Source organism: Eleutherodactylus coqui, chromosome 1, assembly GCF_035609145.1.
Source record: "Eleutherodactylus coqui strain aEleCoq1 chromosome 1, aEleCoq1.hap1, whole genome shotgun sequence".
NCBI classification, from domain to species: Eukaryota; Metazoa; Chordata; class Amphibia; order Anura; family Eleutherodactylidae; genus Eleutherodactylus; species Eleutherodactylus coqui.
In genome coordinates, this window is record NC_089837.1 from 454,285,479 (window position 1) to 454,304,448 (window position 18,970).

The 18,970-nt window shown below is 42.7% G+C and overlaps 1 protein-coding gene across 4 annotated transcripts in view; it reads right to left on the reverse strand.

Moving 5' to 3' along the window:
* FNDC3A (fibronectin type III domain containing 3A) overlaps positions 1–18,970 on the reverse strand; it is a 187,750-nt gene that overhangs the window by 134,331 nt on the left and 34,449 nt on the right. For all 4 annotated transcript variants that reach the window (XM_066583972.1, XM_066583979.1, XM_066583986.1 and 1 more), the window contains exon 2: positions 8,471–8,608. In XM_066583972.1, coding sequence (XP_066440069.1) covers positions 8,471–8,590 — 120 coding nt within the window. In that variant the 5' untranslated portion in view covers positions 8,591–8,608. The remainder of the gene's footprint in view (positions 1–8,470; positions 8,609–18,970) is intronic.

Here is an 18,970-nt window from a genome sequence, read left to right on the forward strand (position 1 = left end):
TCATATGGATGTGCCACATTACCAAGATTGTGTTATTTATCACATATTTTTAGAAGAGCTGATTATTGCTGCTTAGGCCTCATTCACACGGCTTTCACAATGATTTCGATTGTTGGGCTCTGTCCTTGGAGCCAAATAATGGAGCCGCCATGCTGGACCCAAACAGCGCCAGAAGGCGTTCCCCACACATGCTCCACACCAGGTACGTCCATAGGATTTGAAGACAGAGTAGTGCAATTTGTCACTACATAAAACATTCTTCCACTGCGAAAATCAGCATCATGTTGAGAATGCCAAGATAGGAAGAGGTGTTAATCCGGCTCATGTCATTAACCACTTAATGACACCGCCATTTATTTAGTGGTCTTCATTTTTTTGTACAAAAATCATAACCCTTTTTTTTCCATTGAAATGTATTATTTTTTTAAATTCTAAGTGGAGTGAAATGGAAAAGAACCAAAAATTGCAATTCTGCCATCTTTTGGTTTGCTGTACTACTTTTAAAAAATAAAATAGTTTTTCCCCCACCACCTTCTGACATCTTAAGCTTTCCATCCATAAAGTTGTCTGAGGGCTTATTTACATACAGGATGTCCTGTAGCCTCTACTGGTATTATTTTGGAGTAAATACAACCTTTTGATTCCTTTTTACCGTAATTCTTTTCTTGGCGTCTGCGTGGAAAAAAAAAATTTGCAATTCTGATGTGCATTTTTTTTCAGACGTAATACACAGTGCGAAATAATGCGTCGCTTTGATAGAATCAAACTCAACAGACGCACCGCTACCAAATAGGTTTTCTTCGTTATAAACTATGGGGAAAATGGTTATTTCTTTTTAATACCGTACCTTTTTTATTTTTCCTATTGATACAACTTTTTAAACTAATTTTTATTTCTTAGTCCCCATAGGGAATTTGAACTTGCGATTGTTTGATTACTCAGAGTATAGTGCGTTGTGACAGGCAATCTAACAAGCAATGGCAGTCAGTCTTGTTATCACTAGGGGCCCTGCAATCTCATCAGGGGAGTGGAGACGGGGTTGGGGGGGGGGGGGGTTGAAACCCTGGAATAACGATCGGGGCATTTAAATGCAGTTCTCAGAACAGCCTGTGGTATGTAAAAGGTTAACAGCCGCGATCAGCGAGAACTCCGATTGTAGCAGTTTTGGGTGGGTTTCCTGCTCCATACAAATCCCCATGATATAAAACTGGATGTCCTGGAGCATTAGTGAATTAAAGCTGGACACAAATGGGGCCCGATGACTACACAAACATCCTGTCTGCTCATGTTGGAACTAAGGGGTGGCCCATGTGTAGTCCGGCACCACACGCTTAGTGAAACTTGTCTAAAAAGAAAATCTGTCCTCTGTTGCCCACCATGTAATTAAATAAAAGCTGCGCAGTGACTGGTTGCCATGGGCAACAATCCTTTTTTACATATGATTACTCTTTATAGTAACCTAACATGCCTATGAGATAAAGACCAGTGCGCCTCTTCATATATTAGTCACATTGTGCACTGGCCGAAAGAATACTGGCATTTGCTGGTTTTAGTAAAATTTCTCATATAGTTTCCTCTTGGTTCAGTTCTGCTACCCATTTAATTAAATAAAAAAATAGTACGTATTATAATGTGAATGAGCGCTGAGCAAGACATGTATTCACAGAGAGGGCAGCACAAGTCGACTGAAAATTTGAAAAAGCCCTATTCACAGACGTGACTTGGTTAAAAGTAATAAATTTTATTAAGTTTTATCTAAAAAAACACGATTGGGCACAACAAAGGACACAACACAAAATCTAAGTTGTAATGGAAAGGCGTTAACCCACCAAATAGTGGATAGAAAAATGATTGGTGGGTTTCAAAATTACAACTTGGTATTACTTCTGATACTCCGTATTTCTTAATGTCGCACGTCACTTAGGAATACAGTCTGCATGGGGGCTGTTCATGGATTTCCCAAAAACCGGAACCCCAATTAGATATCTGTAGTTTTATTAATATAATGACAGAATTCGACCAGAGATACTCAGGTTGCGGAAACGTGATGTTCAACCTGAGGAAGTGAATATCTCTGTCAAAAATACTGCCTAGTGGGCTGAAAAGTTTTTAACAGCTCAAAAGGACAGTATGTCAAGGAAATTGATTTTAGTCAATTTTTATTCCTTATGGCCAGTACTCCTACTCATGGCGACAATGTTTGAGCAGAAACTTTCAGATTGCAAAAAAGTGATATTCAACCTAAGAAGATAGTTATCTCTGTCAGAGCTTGTTGCCTAGTGAGCTAAGACTTGTGAACGGCTCAAAAGGACAGTGTGTCAGAGATTTTAATTTTGTCAATGTTTTTTACTCATTATAAACAGTACTCCCACTCTACGCGTTTCACCACTGAGTGTACGTGGATCCTCAGGAGACTTAGTACTTAGAGAGTAGTAATAACAACAATAATGTTTACAGAGTTATGATGGTAAACAATTAGGGTATCACTCCATAGATAGAGTATCACTAAAATATTTAATCCTCAATCAGGAAATGAGCTCTTAGCGTTCAATTTGAGCTAGTAGGGTTTAACCTCGGTGAGGGAATAGATAAAGATTGTAAGTACGAGGTTCATTTCTTTCAAATGTTAAACCCTTCGTCTCTATCAATCCTACTTTCAATAGTCCCATGCCAGGTGTAATGGTCAATAGGATCTCCTTACAATGAGAGTAGGGATAACGAGTACTACATGCATGAGATTACTGGGTTTGGAATTTTGGTCTGGAGGTAATAACTCTAACAGATCCAAATCCCCTATAAATGAGTGAAGGAGGTTTCAAGTCCTAAAGTCCTTAACTACTCATGCAAATACAAGCAATGAGGCCGTTAGCATAGCAGGACAAGGAGTCAATCCTCCCTAGGTACAGAGGAGTATTTTTCCCTACACCCTCCTTTCTTTTTTCTATCTTTTTTCCCCCCTTTTCCTCTCTCCCAGTAAGCTCAAGGTTAATGCATGGACAGCAGAAAGATAGAGTGCTCAAGAGGTCAGAGCATGACATAGGTTAGTTCCCATCGCCTTGATGGTAGGCTAGGGAGTGGGGGCCGTCAGGAAAAGTGGTGCTTAAATAGCTCATAGCCACACCTCCTAATGGGTTGGCCCCTTCACGGTAGCCAGTCATATTTGACCAGGAAGTAATTACTTCCTGGTCAAATATGACTGGCTACCGTGAAGGGGCCAACCCATTAGGAGGTGTGGCTATGAGCTATTTAAGCACCACTTTTCCTGACGGCCCCCACTCCCTAGCCTACCATCAAGGCGATGGGAACTAACCTATGTCATGCTCTGACCTCTTGAGCACTCTATCTTTCTGTAGGGATTGCTGTCCATGCATTAACCTTGAGCTTACTGGGAGAGAGGAAAAGGGGGAAAAAAGATAGAAAAAAGAAAGGAGGGTGTAGGGAAAAATACTCCTCTGTACCTAGGGAGGATTGACTCCTTGTCCTGCTATGCTAACGGCCTCATTGCTTGTATTTGCATGAGTAGTTAAGGACTTTAGGACTTGAAACCTCCTTCACTCATTTATAGGGGATTTGGATCTGTTAGAGTTATTACCTCCAGACCAAAATTCCAAACCCAGTAATCTCATGCATGTAGTACTCTTTATCCCTACTCTCATTGTAAGGAGATCCTATTGACCATTACACCTGGCATGGGACTATTGAAAGTAGGATTGATAGAGACGAAGGGTTTAACATTTGAAAGAAATGAACCTCGTACTTACAATCTTTATCTATTCCCTCACCGAGGTTAAACCCTACTAGCTCAAATTGAACGCTAAGAGCTCATTTCCTGATTGAGGATTAAATATTTTAGTGATACTCTATCTATGGAGTGATACCCTAATTGTTTACCATCATAACTCTGTAAACATTATTGTTGTTATTACTACTCTCTAAGTACTAAGTCTCCTGAGGATCCACGTACACTCAGTGGTGAAACGCGTAGAGTGGGAGTACTGTTTATAATGAGTAAAAAACATTGACAAAATTAAAATCTCTGACACACTGTCCTTTTGAGCCGTTCACAAGTCTTAGCTCACTAGGCAACAAGCTCTGACAGAGATAACTATCTTCTTAGGTTGAATATCACTTTTTTGCAATCTGAAAGTTTCTGCTCAAACATTGTCGCCATGAGTAGGAGTACTGGCCATAAGGAATAAAAATTGACTAAAATCAATTTCCTTGACATACTGTCCTTTTGAGCTGTTAAAAACTTTTCAGCCCACTAGGCAGTATTTTTGACAGAGATATTCACTTCCTCAGGTTGAACATCACGTTTCCGCAACCTGAGTATCTCTGGTCGAATTCTGTCATTATATTAATAAAACTACAGATATCTAATTGGGGTTCCGGTTTTTGGGAAATCCATGAACAGCCCCCATGCAGACTGTATTCCTAAGTGACGTGCGACATTAAGAAATACGGAGTATCAGAAGTAATACCAAGTTGTAATTTTGAAACCCACCAATCATTTTTCTATCCACTATTTGGTGGGTTAACGCCTTTCCATTACAACTTAGATTTTGTGTTGTGTCCTTTGTTGTGCCCAATCGTGTTTTTTTAGATAAAACTTAATAAAATTTATTACTTTGAACTGAGCAAGACATGAGAACACAAAGTACAGGCATGAATAGAATTGCCAATTGTCACAGCAGCCATAAATGAATCTCACTAGAATACGTATGTGGCGGGACAATTAAAGGATGGACACCACCTACGGTATGCCTATGAAACAAAAGGTAAGGCAATTATCTTACAAACAGATTTCTCCACATGAAAACACATTGGCTGTTATTTGTTTGTGGCACATGCATTATTTATCATAATGCCATCTCAGAAGGGCGGACGTCTCCGATTACAGAGATGCCGGCTTGTTGGAGACAATTTTCCCATAGAAATAGGTTTTAGAATACAGCTGTTATAATAGAAGGGAGCTGGAAACACTCCATTTAATGTGCCTGTGGGGCAGCTGACAGTCACAATGCATCTGTCCTACCAGTGTGGCCGGGTACAGAGGGTATCAGACATGCCACCAGCTAATCAAACCCGAAAACACTCACGCCATTTTCAAAGCCCAATGTCAGATATAGGTGCATGATACAGTCGCTTCAGCAGCATTAAAGGGGTATTACAGGAACGGGGCAAATTTTTCAAAATTTCCTGAAAATGTCCCCTCATTGCAATTATTCCAAAGTTCCATCTGAATCATCAAACTGAACTTCAGCGCCTTTTTTTGCTGACCTGTGCCCCGGCAGCTTTCCAGACAGCTTCAGGTCATCACATTGTTATTTAAAAATAGGTTTTTTTTTAAACTTAGTATATTTATGCTAAAATAAAGTATGGTAATTAGTCCCTCGCTTTGTTTTGGAAGTTTTGATGTATAAATTTGTATAGTCTCGGATTAGAGGGCGCATATGGCGACGGTTTTGGTTGGAGTCAGCGATCGGTCATTTTCTTTTTATGTATAGATTCTTATTTTATTCTGTAATTTTTTTAAACGTCTTATTCTAACTTTTTTTTTTTTACCATCTATGTTACCCATGACGTCATATAAGACCTTTAGGGTCATTCACATTGTATTTTTTTTTATATCTCATACATTTCCACTGTAGCTGGGGCATCCATAAAAGCTCTAGTTACAGGGGAAAACATCTCCCTGTAGTAACAATAGTCACTAACAGAGCTGATCAGGTTATGCTAGGACTCTGCAGCTCTGCTGTGACAGAGGGGAACCCAGTGGTCACGTGATCACCGGGTCGCATAGTTGAACTAACACTTCTGCTTGCTCTCTTTAGTAGCTAGCATCCATTTCGTGATATGTAGCCTGGAAAAGAGAAGGCAGAGGCAGTAAAGAAAAAAAACAAAAACGCTTCTCTCTTCTCCTCTGGGTCCTTAGCTGTGTCACAGCCGAGGACCCAACGTGCTCCTGCTTGATTGCAGGAGCTCCAATCCCACGCCATACGTTTGCTATCGACCGCGATTAAAGCCCAGGACCAAGCACCATATATTTACGGCACTTAGCCCTTAAGAGATTAAAATAGCTGCTGAGGAGTGTAAAAACATCTCCCACAATGTCTCACTGCCAGTTACTGATGAGCGTGTATTAACGACTGTACGATCGATCATTATTACAGAATGTGAGGGCACTGAGCATGTCTGACCAGTAACACAGCAGAGCATCCAAGTCGTAACTAGAGATGAGCGGGTATACTCGCTAAGGCTAACTACTGGAGCGAGTAGTGCCTTAGCCAAGTATCCTCCCGCTCGTCTCTAAAGATTCGGGGGCCGGCGGGGGGGGCGGGGGGAGATCTCTCTCTCCCTCTTTCTCTCCCCCCCCGCTCCCTCCTGCTCACCGCCGCAACTCACCTGTCACCCGCACCCGAATCTTTACAGACGAGCGGGAGGATACTCGCCCGAGTAGTTAGCCTTAGCGAGTATACTCACTCATCTCTAGTCGTAACCTTCAGATACCAACAGAGACCCGAGCAGCAGGGAGACCGCAGCTAAAGCGATATCTCTGCAGGTTTGTGAAACAAGTTATAACACTGTATTGCAGAATCACGTGTTATCGCCTAATGATGTATGTAACTCACTTCATTACCAGAATACCCCTTAAGGGCTAAGGCTCCAAGGAAATGTCTCATGTCAAATGGCTTCAGCACCGCACTGTCAAAAGCTATGATATTCGATTCTATTCTATCAGATAAGAGAATAGCATAAAACTAGTTTTGTCCATGCTTGTTGTATTAGTTAAAACTACCTTCTTTTTTAAAAAAAGTTGATGGCGGTGACAGCTGCAGCCTTCTACAAGGTGAATGAGGCATGCAGCTGGTTTGGCCGGCTCTGCTTGTTAAAATTTCAATGATAGAAATTGGAATGAGCAGGCATACACCGCCAGATCTATTTATCCTTTAATATACCTTAAGGTCCGAATCTGAAAAACACAGCAGCATTCCCTTGTGCGCAGTTTGTGACCCTCTGCACGTCACTCGTCTTACTCAACAAATTAGATTGTGGATTCAGTGAAACATGAAGCAGAGTACTCTATCCGCACAGTGAAGTGAATGAAGAAATGTTTCCTCTCCATTACAAGGACAGAACCTTACTGTCTTCTGGCAGCCTGCCACCAAGTCATCTTTCATACAAACACTGGAGAGGCGGAGAAGAAAGTGTACACAGCTTTTAGATCGTTAACATTACATTGAGATAATCCTTAAAACAAGCAAACAATGAACACAAAAGTTTATCTAACTTTTCAGGTGACATTTGGGAACAAGCTGCCACGTGTGCTTAGCACTATATCTGGCCATTATATGCCATATGGAAGTGCTAGATCACCAGTTTACTCCTCTGCAGACCACATCTGTTATTTTCAGATCTCTTCAAACTGGGGAGTTGTGACTGAGGCTATGAAAGCAGTGGATTCTTTTTCTATCTGTAGCGCACACACAAATAACAGCATCAGGGAGACGTACTGAGCAGTGTAGACGTGTTTTCAGTAGCTTTGAGACAATAAATAACTCTTCAATAGCTCCCGCAACGTCTGGGCAATTTTTTTTTCCTATTCCTTTCCAAAAGCTCCCTCCTCCTCCCTTCTCCATAGGTTTCTATGGGCAGCAAGGGTAACCACCCTCCTCCTTCACGGCCAATAATTCATCTTCGTTAACTAAAGGTGGAATTCCCTTGTATAGTTGACCACAGCACAAACTAATAGATGCCTGCTCAAATGGAGACCTTATTGATGAGAAATTAAAGCTTCAAGTTCTGTCCAAGTTTCTGGGTGTTGTTTTTGACAATCCAGGCGGAATTCTGTGATGAAACATGGGGTTGTAGGAAGAAATGAACTGTCAAACAGACCCTAACGGGTTGCACGGAAGTAGAAGCTAGCCAGGATGTAATCTAAATAGCAGAAATCACATATAATATATGCACATGCAACAGATAATATATTGTAACATACTTCAATAAAAAGAAATGCAAGTTGACCCTCTATTGCAGAACTTTGCCATATTATTCCACATGACCTACACACCCTCGATGTCACTCTCAGGAAGAATGCTAATTGATAGTCAAAATGTGGGGTCATGTTGTATAATGGCAGACCAGATCACAAAGAGGAATTCAGTAATGGAGTGCCTGGTGAGAGTATTACTGGCATTAACCCTTTAAAATGGATCGGAGCAAAAAAAAGGTCCCCCAGATTGCTTCTTTAAAAAGGGTGGTGCCGTCATTGTGATTTCTGGCCATATGTCTAGAGTGGACTGAAGAGAAAATCAGCTGCAGCAAAGATCAGTTCACTTTCCAAAGAAATAAGACTAGATCATGAATTACATCGAAGCCCAACGGTTTCCCTCAAATACAAAGCAACATGCTTGAGGCATTAAAACAAGTTCAAAGAATACAGGAGAAACGGGCAGTTATAAGATCTAACCTGTTGGCTGCCTTCCCCATTGACAATGGGTGTAGGTAGAAGTGGAATATCAGTTGTTAGCAGTGGGGTGGTGTCCAGCGGTGGAGGATGATGATCTGCCATTGTGGATAACACATACATTTACAATGGCTTCAAACCCTGCAGAAAAACAACAAAAAAAAAACCACATCAGAAAATAATCATTTTTACATGCATATGACATACACGAAAGAGTTATCATACAATGAACAGATAGAGTCGCCAATTAAAAAGTTATGAAAATGTTGTAACCCACCAGCTAACCTTTTTCTTCAGGTTTGTACTTGCATTTAACTAAAAGAGTTCAAGCTTGCACCCGACATTCTCGAAGGTCCACACAGTGCAGGCCATCTATATACATATAGGAGCATAGCCATTTACAGGGTCTGCAGGATGCAGAACACAGCAAGACTGATACTTCAAATGTAGTGCATGTCTGGCCAGTCCATGTGCAAGAATGTGAAATATATGCCAGCTCTACGCATTAATGAGAGCTTCTGGAATAAATCACAGGTAATCTCTTGGACTGCAGGAGGCTATACCCCCTTTTGAAAATTTGGCAATGACGACGCAAAGATTTTGAGATCACAAATTATTCTACTACAATTTACACTTTTTTTTAGCTCATTTGGTAGGGTCAAAAAAACCCCAAAACAACTACATCAGATTCTGGGTGTAACTTTTAAACCAAGCAATGCAAATCTACGCGCTTCGACCTATTCTCAGTGAACTGTGTAGGTAATTCAGCCGCAGACATATAAGCATGCACTACACAGCGTAATACCTAGTTAGGGTCGCATTTGACCCCACTACGTGAATTACATCCATTAAGTTCTTTAGCTTGCATTAGGTTTTGTTTTAATAGCAAAATATGCCACATTTTGTAACCGAAGAGCCAATAAGACGCAGATTAGAAAACAAAAGTGAAGATGAACACCCAGTGTATTAAAGGGGTTGTCCCGCGCCGAAACGGGGTTTTTTTTTTTTTTTTTTAACCCCCCCCCCCCCCCCGTTCGGCGCGAGACAACCCCGATGCAGGGGTTAAAAAAACCACCCGCACAGCGCTTACCTGAATCCCGGCGGTCCGGCGTCTTCATACTCACCTGCTGAAGATGGCCGCCGGGATCCTCTGTCTTCATGGACCGCAGGGCTTCTGTGCGGTCCATTGCCGATTCCAGCCTCCTGATTGGCTGGAATCGGCACGTGACGGGGCGGAGCTACACGGAGCTACACGGAGCCCCATTCAGAAAAGAAGAAGACCCGGACTGCGCAAGCGCGGCTAATTTGGCCATCGGAGGGCGAAAATTAGTCGGCACCATGGAGACGAGGACGCCAGCAACGGAGCAGGTAAGTATAAAACTTTTTATAACTTCTGCATGGCTCATAATTAATGCACAATGTACATTACAAAGTGCATTATTATGGCCATGCAGAAGTGTATAGACCCACTTGCTGCATCGGGACAACCCCTTTAACTAGTTCCTCACAGTACCAAATGATAAGACTGATTTTAGTTATCTTAGCCTAGTTGTAAACTAGCCATAAGTGCAGGATGTGCCTGAGAGGCTTGGGTGCAGCTTGCATCGGACAGCTGTCCGTGTGCTGTTGGATTTACACTAAGGTAGCACATTGACATGCATTGGCATGCCCCATTTCTTCTCCATGGAATGGATGGGAAAGGGACATGCCACAAGTTCTTTCCCCTCTAAACTATTGATCAGTGTGAAAAAACATCAATGTGTAGACCGATAAAACATGCTGTGATTTTTCTTGCACGCGCAATTCATTTGAACAGTACCATGGCTGCCTACGGGAGATTGGTACAGCGCCATACGCTGTCACCACACACTTGTGTGAGCCCGGCTTGTTGTCGATTATGATCTCTTAAAATATTAGAAAAATTTGATTATATCAAGATTGCATTCTGTTTCAATAAACAGAGTCCCGCCGATGAGCTGATCTCTGGGCAAAGGCGTTTGCTTCCTACAGATGTAAACTCTGTGCGCAGATAGCTCTGTACCTACTGCAGAGGCAAGGCTTGGTATTACAGACAAAGTTCGCATTCACATCAATGCCTGCAACACCAAGCCTGCCCACTGTAGTGTAAACGGAGCTGTAAACTTCCTGCACACATCAGCTCAGTGCTTGAAAGCAATTAGAATAATAGAGTGCCATTTCCTTAAATGAATCCAACATATCTCAAAGGTTTCCAGCCAAAGCAAATCTTCCAAAGCAGGAAAAATAAACACTTCAGAAGTTGACCCTGCCCGCCGTGTCAAGTGCTTATTACTTTCAAACAACATATGTTTATTTAATACTTAAGCAAGCATATTTGAGAATTTCATTAACCAACAGGTATAGAAAAAAATGTATCAGCCAAATCAATTAAGAGGTTGATAAGAATGTTGGCATTTTTTGTTTGTAAATCCACAAATATGATATCTCCAAAGCCATTCACGGAAAAAAGTAAACTAGATAATTTAATTTTCCATTATTTACAGATAAACTCCGTTCATTGCTGTGGAACATTGTGTAGACATTCTGATTTCAGGGAGATTAGTGGCATTTGTGTGTCTTTGTAACATTTTGCTGTAATTTGGAAATAAGCTTGTGTTGGCTGCAGCGTAATGACAGACATCTTTTGCACAAATAAAACATTGATTTCACACTTTACGCTTGCAGAAAATAACTTCTAATCTTTCCATGCTTTTAATTGCTGTATTTTGTCTTTCCAAGCAACAAGCAGATTACTAAACAATGTGCAGCAAAACAGACAAGAGGATAGTAGTAGATGTTTGAGACTAAGAACTTCCAACAAATGTGGTTGGCAAAACCACAAAACATCAAACGTCATAATCATTCTAAGGAAAATTATATAAGGGACCGACTGGATGGCCCATAAGGTCTTTCTGCTGTCAATCCTCTATATTTAAAGCAATTTTCAGGATAAACAGGAAGGTCACTTTATAAGAGACAACTGTCCTTCCACGATCGGGATGTACCCGTGTAGAATTTAGACCTGTGACCCCGAAGTTTAACATAAAACTAAGTGAGCAAGTTTTTTATGGATCAGTTTCAGTGTGAATCCACATTAGGGCTCAGTCAGACGAGCTCCACGGATCTGCCAAATGCGCATGACTGAAGCTCCACGTAGTGGCAGAGGACCGCGATGTCATCCCATTGCTTTCAATGGGGCCGACACTGCTGCTGTCCCATTAAACGCAATGGGAGCGGATTGCTATGCCCTACTGCGGCTGTGACAGCTGCAGCAGGGGATTCCTTGGATGTCAAGCCCCTGGATGCCGTCACATTCAGGGGTTTCACCTTTTTGACAATTGGTCCGGTGGCAGAAGCACTGGCCCCATTGAAAAACTAGAGGGAAGATCGCATTCCTCTGTGACAGCTGTGCAAGAGGACCGCAATGCTATCCCATTGCTTGTGTTTGAGAAACATCATCCAGCGAAAGGGGATTCTGTGAGGTTAACGATTCTTTGATGAAAGGGATCAGAACAGGATGTCAAGAATCCATCTGACGAATGGGCGATGCAGGGTCAGCCAAATTTTAATGTATCCAAATGCACAATTCCTCGCTTCTTAGCAAGGATGGGCTATAATAACAGCAAACCCCTAGTTTGAGTGTCAGTGCCGTCTAAGAGAAATGGAAAGGAGAGACTCAAGTGGGCAAAAGGGAAAAAATTAGATCACCGAACAGTGAAAAAAAACATTGCCTGGTCAGAGGAATACAGATTTCTGCCGCACCATGCTGATGAGAGGGTGAAGAAAAAAATAAATAAATAAATAAAAATAAAAAATCGGCACAAGCAGCATGAATTGATGAACCCTTGCAGTCGGGTGTCAACAGCTCAGGCTGGCGGAGTAATGGTGTGGCAAATCGCTGCAGTTCTGAAGGCCAAAAGGAAGTCCAATGTGCTACTATACAGGATGTCGCCAACGAATTGGACATTTAGTGTAGATAGGCAAGGTATCAGTCAGGCCTTTCAGTTGTAGATTAGCTGATGTAAAAGTGTAACCACTTAGTTTCCTCAATACTAGTAGCGGCCAAGTCGAATATGCATATTTATAAAAGGATATATTTTTCACACTTCAAGCATTTGTATGAACAGCTTAGGAGTAAGGCCTCCTTCCCGCGAACGGATTCAGCTGCGTAATCCACTGCGTTGCCCGCAGCTATTAGGTTCCATTGAACCTAATAGCTCAGTGCTCACGGTGCGTCACCCGCAGCACGCTCTATTGTACGCGCGGACGGCTTCCAATGCAGTCAATGGAAGCCGTCCGTTCACGCTATCTTCCGCTGTAGCACAGCGGAAGATAGCGTGAAAACGCTTCCCCGCCCACCGCCGCGTCATATGATGCGGCGGAAGTGGGCGGCAAAGAGTCATGCAGGAGCGAGGACGCCGGATACGCAGGTAAGTATAGGGTCTCCTGGGGGGTGCCGTGACGGGCTCCGCCGCGGAATTTCGTGGCGGAGCCCGTCACGGCCGTGTGCAGCCGGCCTAAGTCATAGGTTTTACACGCAGAACCAATAATTGCAAAAAAAAACAAACTGTATGCCTGTGGTATTAGGTGTAATAAAGTTATACAAAAGTAAATGTTGCTACAGATATGACAGTGTCTGCAATTGAAAGATGGCAGCATAGTCCAGTGCGCAGAACACACACGAAAGTGGCTGAAGTTAGAAGCTTCTTTAATACTTAAACCGGCAATGTTCCCATTCCAAGAAAAGCATGCAATCATTACTTTTCTTCACTTGTGTGGTATGGCAGCCACCAACATTCATCGTCAGTTGAATGAATCATGCAGTGAAGGTATCGCAAACATGAAAAAATGTACATTTGTGGGTGCAACAGTTCAAAAGAAGGCCCAAAGTGTGAAAACAAACCAAAGGAGCCTTGGTCACCACCAGCTGGTCCAACAACATGATTGTGCAAGTGGCGCAAGTAGTTATGGAGGACCATCGATTGGCCGGGAATGAAATTTTGCCTGCAAAGTTGGCATTTCCGAAGGTTCTGTGCGCAACATCCTGTGTGAAGACTTCAAGATGTAGAAAGCGTCTTCCAGGTGTGTGTAGGAATGCTGACCAACAATCACAAGGCTCCGCAAATGGCAATCTTGACACATGATGCTAGAAAGAATGGTGTCTTCATTCTGTGACCGGTCACAATGGATGATCTGTGGATGAAGGACGCTCTCCGTGATCAGACATTTTCCAGTCATGCAGTTTTCGCATCAGTAAATTTTCCAGTGGGCAAGAGACCTCTAAAGAAGTATTATCAGTGGCAATTATGGTGTGGACGTGATGAAAAAGGTGTACCCCAAGCGGGATGAGAAGGGACAACACTTTCAGATTTTTGGGGTAGGTATTTATTTTAAGAAAAGACTTGAGACCTTAGACCTTTAATGCACCTTCCGTAAATCTGCCATATCATCAGGAACTGAAAAGGAAGCACAGTGTAGCTGCTCTCTGCTTTGGGTTACAGATAGCAAATATTGTATTTCAGCTGCACTTCAGTAGCGGTGAGAGATTCCAGCGACCTCATTGGTTGTTGGGTGCACACCCCCCTTTGGAGATGTGCACGAGTACTAGTTCACGAGACCCGCGCGGGGGGGGGGGGGGGGGTAGGTTTAAGGTTAGGGGTAAGGTTAGTTGCCGATCCTTCTACGGCTGTGCTGCTGCTTATTTAACAGGCTGCCCACTCGTGCAGATCTCCAAAGGGGGGTGTGTACCCAACAACCAATCAGGTCGCTGAAAATCGCTCACCGCTACTGAAGTGCGGCTGAAATACAAAATATGCCCCCATCTAAACACCTCCCCTAACTAGCTCAGAAAATCTAACGTACTGTGACTTCCCAACTGTATCCCAACAACTATTCTTGTGGAAACCAAGAATCGGGCTCATTGAATTTCAATTGGGCAAGCAAAGAAAAACTCCTAGCTTGTATTAAAAATGGAGCTGTGAAAGAGTTATGGTGTTGTTTTTGAACAGATCACAGTTATTCTCGATTGAGATATAATAGAAGCTGTCAGATGGCATTTTTGGTACCAAGAAGAGTGCTGCAGATATTTGCCACCAAAAATAGGCAGCAAAAGAACAAGACAATCATTGGGATACAATTTCAAAGATCCGAGAAGTTTAGACACACAACTGAAGAGTAAGAGCCCGTTCACATAAGCAGATTGCTGTATAAACTAGAGCCAACAAGTTCTTTACTTCCCAACGGTCCCCAATCTCCTCCTACTCAGCACTGGTAATCTTTTAAAAGCAGGCTTTCTACCTTAATTTCCATTGTTAAACCCGAAATTACTGTTTAAATCATGAAGGCCACTTTGTTTTGGTCTGTGAGGAGCAGTCCTGTCATGTCCGGTTCCATCTTCCAGGGCCATCACCCATCAGGGTTAGCATTAGCTTCTATGTGCAGTACACATCAATGGAACACGTACGAGTGCCATCATTAGTGACGTAGCATACATCGCCCTAGCTGGAAGTACCTCTGGATGGGTGTACATGACATTAGATGCATCTCCAAAAACAGCTTGGTGCAGCATCACTCGACTGAGTGTTGCTGTACATCAGGAAGCAAAATTGCGCAGGAGATACATTACAAAGATGGTTGGCGTGCTCCAAAAGGGTACATTGTGCTAATGTAAAGTGGGACAACGCCTTTAAGTTCAAACTAAATATAAAATTGTATAGAATGCTCAATTACAAAACCAAACAGTAAGACCGGGTGAAGTATTACTTTTGGTTGCATCACCAACCTCCTATCTAGCCATTTGTCTAAATTAATGGCCACAACATACAAAAATTTCATTTTACAGCAGAGCAAACAAAATACAATATTGACCATGTCTCCATATGTACCTATAGCAAATAATAATGTGCTGGAGCATTGAAGAGCAGGTGGAGAAAATGACTTTAGTGCTGCTCTGAATGATCTTTAAGTGCATTTTACTGCTTCATACAGGGCGTCCAACCCAGCCAAAGGGATCAAAAAGCAAGATACTGATATGTATACCTGTTATGGTTGCCAGCTAGAAAATATATTTTTATTTTCAGTTTTCAGCAGTTCTGCACTATATATCACTTAGGATGAATGTATACCAAAAGTAAATGTTAACCAATCAGCATAAATCACACTGCAAAGAGGGTGCTAGATAATGGCTCAGTCATCTATCATGGTCATCCTCTAGAGCTAAACATTCCAAACATTTCCACACACTCAAATAAGCCTAGGTATCAATGTCACAAAATACAATTACCAAACATAGTAATGGAAAATTGGAAAAACTAACCATATTTAACTTAAACACTACTTGAATTCCACAATAAAGTGCTGGAGCTCTGTTTCTTACGACTCTGCATTGCACCATTGCTCTGTTACTTTTCCTGGAAATGTTTAATAACTGGGTGTTACCATTGCTTTTGTCAATATATCAGTCCTTATACAACCGACAGAGTCACCAATGATTAGACACGGTCACAATGTATTCATAAATTTCCATGAGAAATATCAGGGGGGGGGGTATGTTTTAAACTTGCCTGCCCTCTGATGCCCGTGCTGTCAGCTCCAAAAGCCCATGCAGTCAGTGCCATGGGACTGAAAGTTGCAGGCTGTTTGCATGCATGCTCCCACTGATCTCTATGGCAGGTTAGTATACCTCCCTGTACCCGTGGGAACCTACCCTATGAGCGCCGTAACCTTGTTTATGGTGCTCTAAGCCGCGGACAGGTTCCCTGTAAGCAGAAATGGACCAAAACCAAACCTACCAAGTCTGAAAAATCTATTCTTACCAAGATTCAAGGGGTTGTGCAGAACGAAAAACAAAAACTGTGCTTTCTTCCACAACAGCGCCACACCTCTCCATGGTTTGAGTCTGCTATTGAAACGCACTGAAGAGAGGGGCACGTTGAATTTCAACACCAGCGTTTTTCTCTCCCCAAGTGATAAGCAGTCACCAGAGCTTTCTCCACTCTCCCTATTAAATGACATCAACGTTCAGCTGTGTTTAGCTGTATGGGTATGTTGACATGGTGGAATCCAAGGTGGACTCAACCTCTAAAAACCACAGCAGAAATCCATGGCTAAACTGCGAATTTCTGCTGCCGATTTAACATGCAGATTTAGCCCTGTCAATTGCCAAAATCCACGTGTGGAATTTGTGACAAGATTCTGTAGATCCATGTCAGAAATTTCATTTTCTTACATGGATTTTGCCCACTGATATGGCTAAATCGCTTTGTGGAATTGCAGAAAAATAGGTGGCAGAAGTTTCTGCCTTAGCCATGGTTTTTAGAGGTGGCAAAATCTGTGACACATTAAGCCGTAAGAACAAACCTTATGCAGTAGGCGGAAGGAATAATCGTTGGCTAAACGAACGTTCCGCCAACAGCTACTAAGGTACGGGCACATTGATGAGCTATAGACTGATCTGGGGAGCTCTTCTACAGCTTGCCCAAATCTGACAGCTACTCTTGCTATCCCTGTAATGGCAGAATTGGGAAAGAGGTGGGGGGGGGGGGGGGGGGGGGGAGTAGATTTTTGTTAATCAGTAAAAGCAGGAACACAGAAAGCCTTCCAAAAACCTAGAACACCATTCCCTCCGACCTGTTTCCAGGGCTCCTGTGTGAATGACTGAACTGAAGACTATTCTAATGGGCTTTTTATTGTTAATTTACAGCGTAAGCGCACAGTTGGTCAACATATTACTAAAAACCCACACCTGTTAAAATACATTCTTGGTTTCCTTACACAGCAGGCTACATATACTATGCACAGCAAAGCTGCCAGGCTGGCATTTAATTTCTACATTGACAAAGCACTTATTTGACAAAGCACTCCATAAATGTCAGCCTGCTCAAAATATGTGTCTGTAAAAATGGAAATGGTAGATCTACCTAAATGAATTCCTCTGAAACAAGTATGTCAAGAATAAATTGAATTCTCTCTCTGCGAGTGCTTTAGTCATTTTTAGCCATGCTGTTCTTATAGATGTAGCCTATTGGGGGCGGGGGGGTGTTTCACCTGTGAAAACCGGGTGAACAATTGCCGCAATTCATGTTATAATGACATGTTGTTTTACTGTGCATTATTCAGCCATACGGCACTTTATTGCTAGGTGTAATATGTACCAGACTTGACAAGATGAAATCTGCAGCAAAACCAATGGAAGATCTATAAAATATGGATGAAAGTAGTTATTTCTTGGTACTCGGTTGTTTTGTGCAAGTTCATCTACAAGTGTGGCAAGTTCCTAACATCTAGCACCTATTCCCCACCATGATTGCAGAAATTTTGTGTGCAATGAATAACTCTGGTAACAACTACATGTCCTATGATGCCTTGTCCAGGGATACCAAAAAAGGTCAGCATGAGAAGCCGACATTTAGTAAAAGCTATAGTTATGTAGAGGATTCCAAATTATGGGCAGGATGCAGGTCTAAAGCACTGGAAAGACCAAACTGCGCTGTGCACAGAAGCATGCATGTTACAGGCAGTGTAAGGCTGGCTTCACACAGGGCAGATTTGCTGCGGAAACTCCGTCCGGAATTTTGCCGCGGCAAATCCGCCTGCGGCCGCTAATCCGCTGGTGTCCACATGGGACGGCGAATCCGTGATGCCCCCCTTCACCTAATTTGATTTGATGGCTCCCCTGCAGGTCCTGGCAGAAGTTCCCCACTTCTGCTGGAAGTCTGATCCCTGCAGTCCCGGCTATTGGCCCTGCTCCTGGTGTCCCCGCTGCAGCTGTCACTGCTCCACTCCTGCTGTCACTGTGCAGAGCTGTCCCGACTTGCTGCCCTGCTCCTGCTGTCCCGACTCCCTCCAGTCCCAGCTAGCGGCCCTGCTCCTGCTGCCCCCGGCTCCCTCCTGTCCCGGCTTACGTTATCGCTGCACCTGCTTCTTGGCCGGCCCTTCCACCCTCCTGGTGCTGATTGCTGCTGTCCGTATCCAACCCGTCAAATCCCTAGCTTCCGGTAGCGTCAAGATACACTAGTATCGGGACAACATAGGTCACCAACTGGTACAAACCTTGGGCTGCCCGCATACTAGATAGCAGTCAGCCAAAAACTCTTTAGGGAGAATTGGGAGGTCCCTACAAATGATTGGCAGATCTACCTGTAATGTATATGGCTACCCGTATATCATCTACAGCAGGGGTGTCAAACTCATTTTAACCAAGGACCACATCAGTATTCTGGTTGCCTTTAAAGAGCTGTTCATAAGGGTTCATTCACACAGGCATATGTGCAGTCTGTATTCCAAACATTTTTTTTTTTTTTTACGCGTGTACTGCGGACATCCAAAACAATTGTCCAAGTGTATATTTTACAGGCATGAAAAAAAAAAAAAAAAGAAAAAAGAAAAATATTGCAACATGTCCTATTTTGCTCCATACTATGGACTTAAATTCACAATTAAAGGGGTTGTCTCGCGAAAGCAAGTGGGGTTATACACTTCTGTATG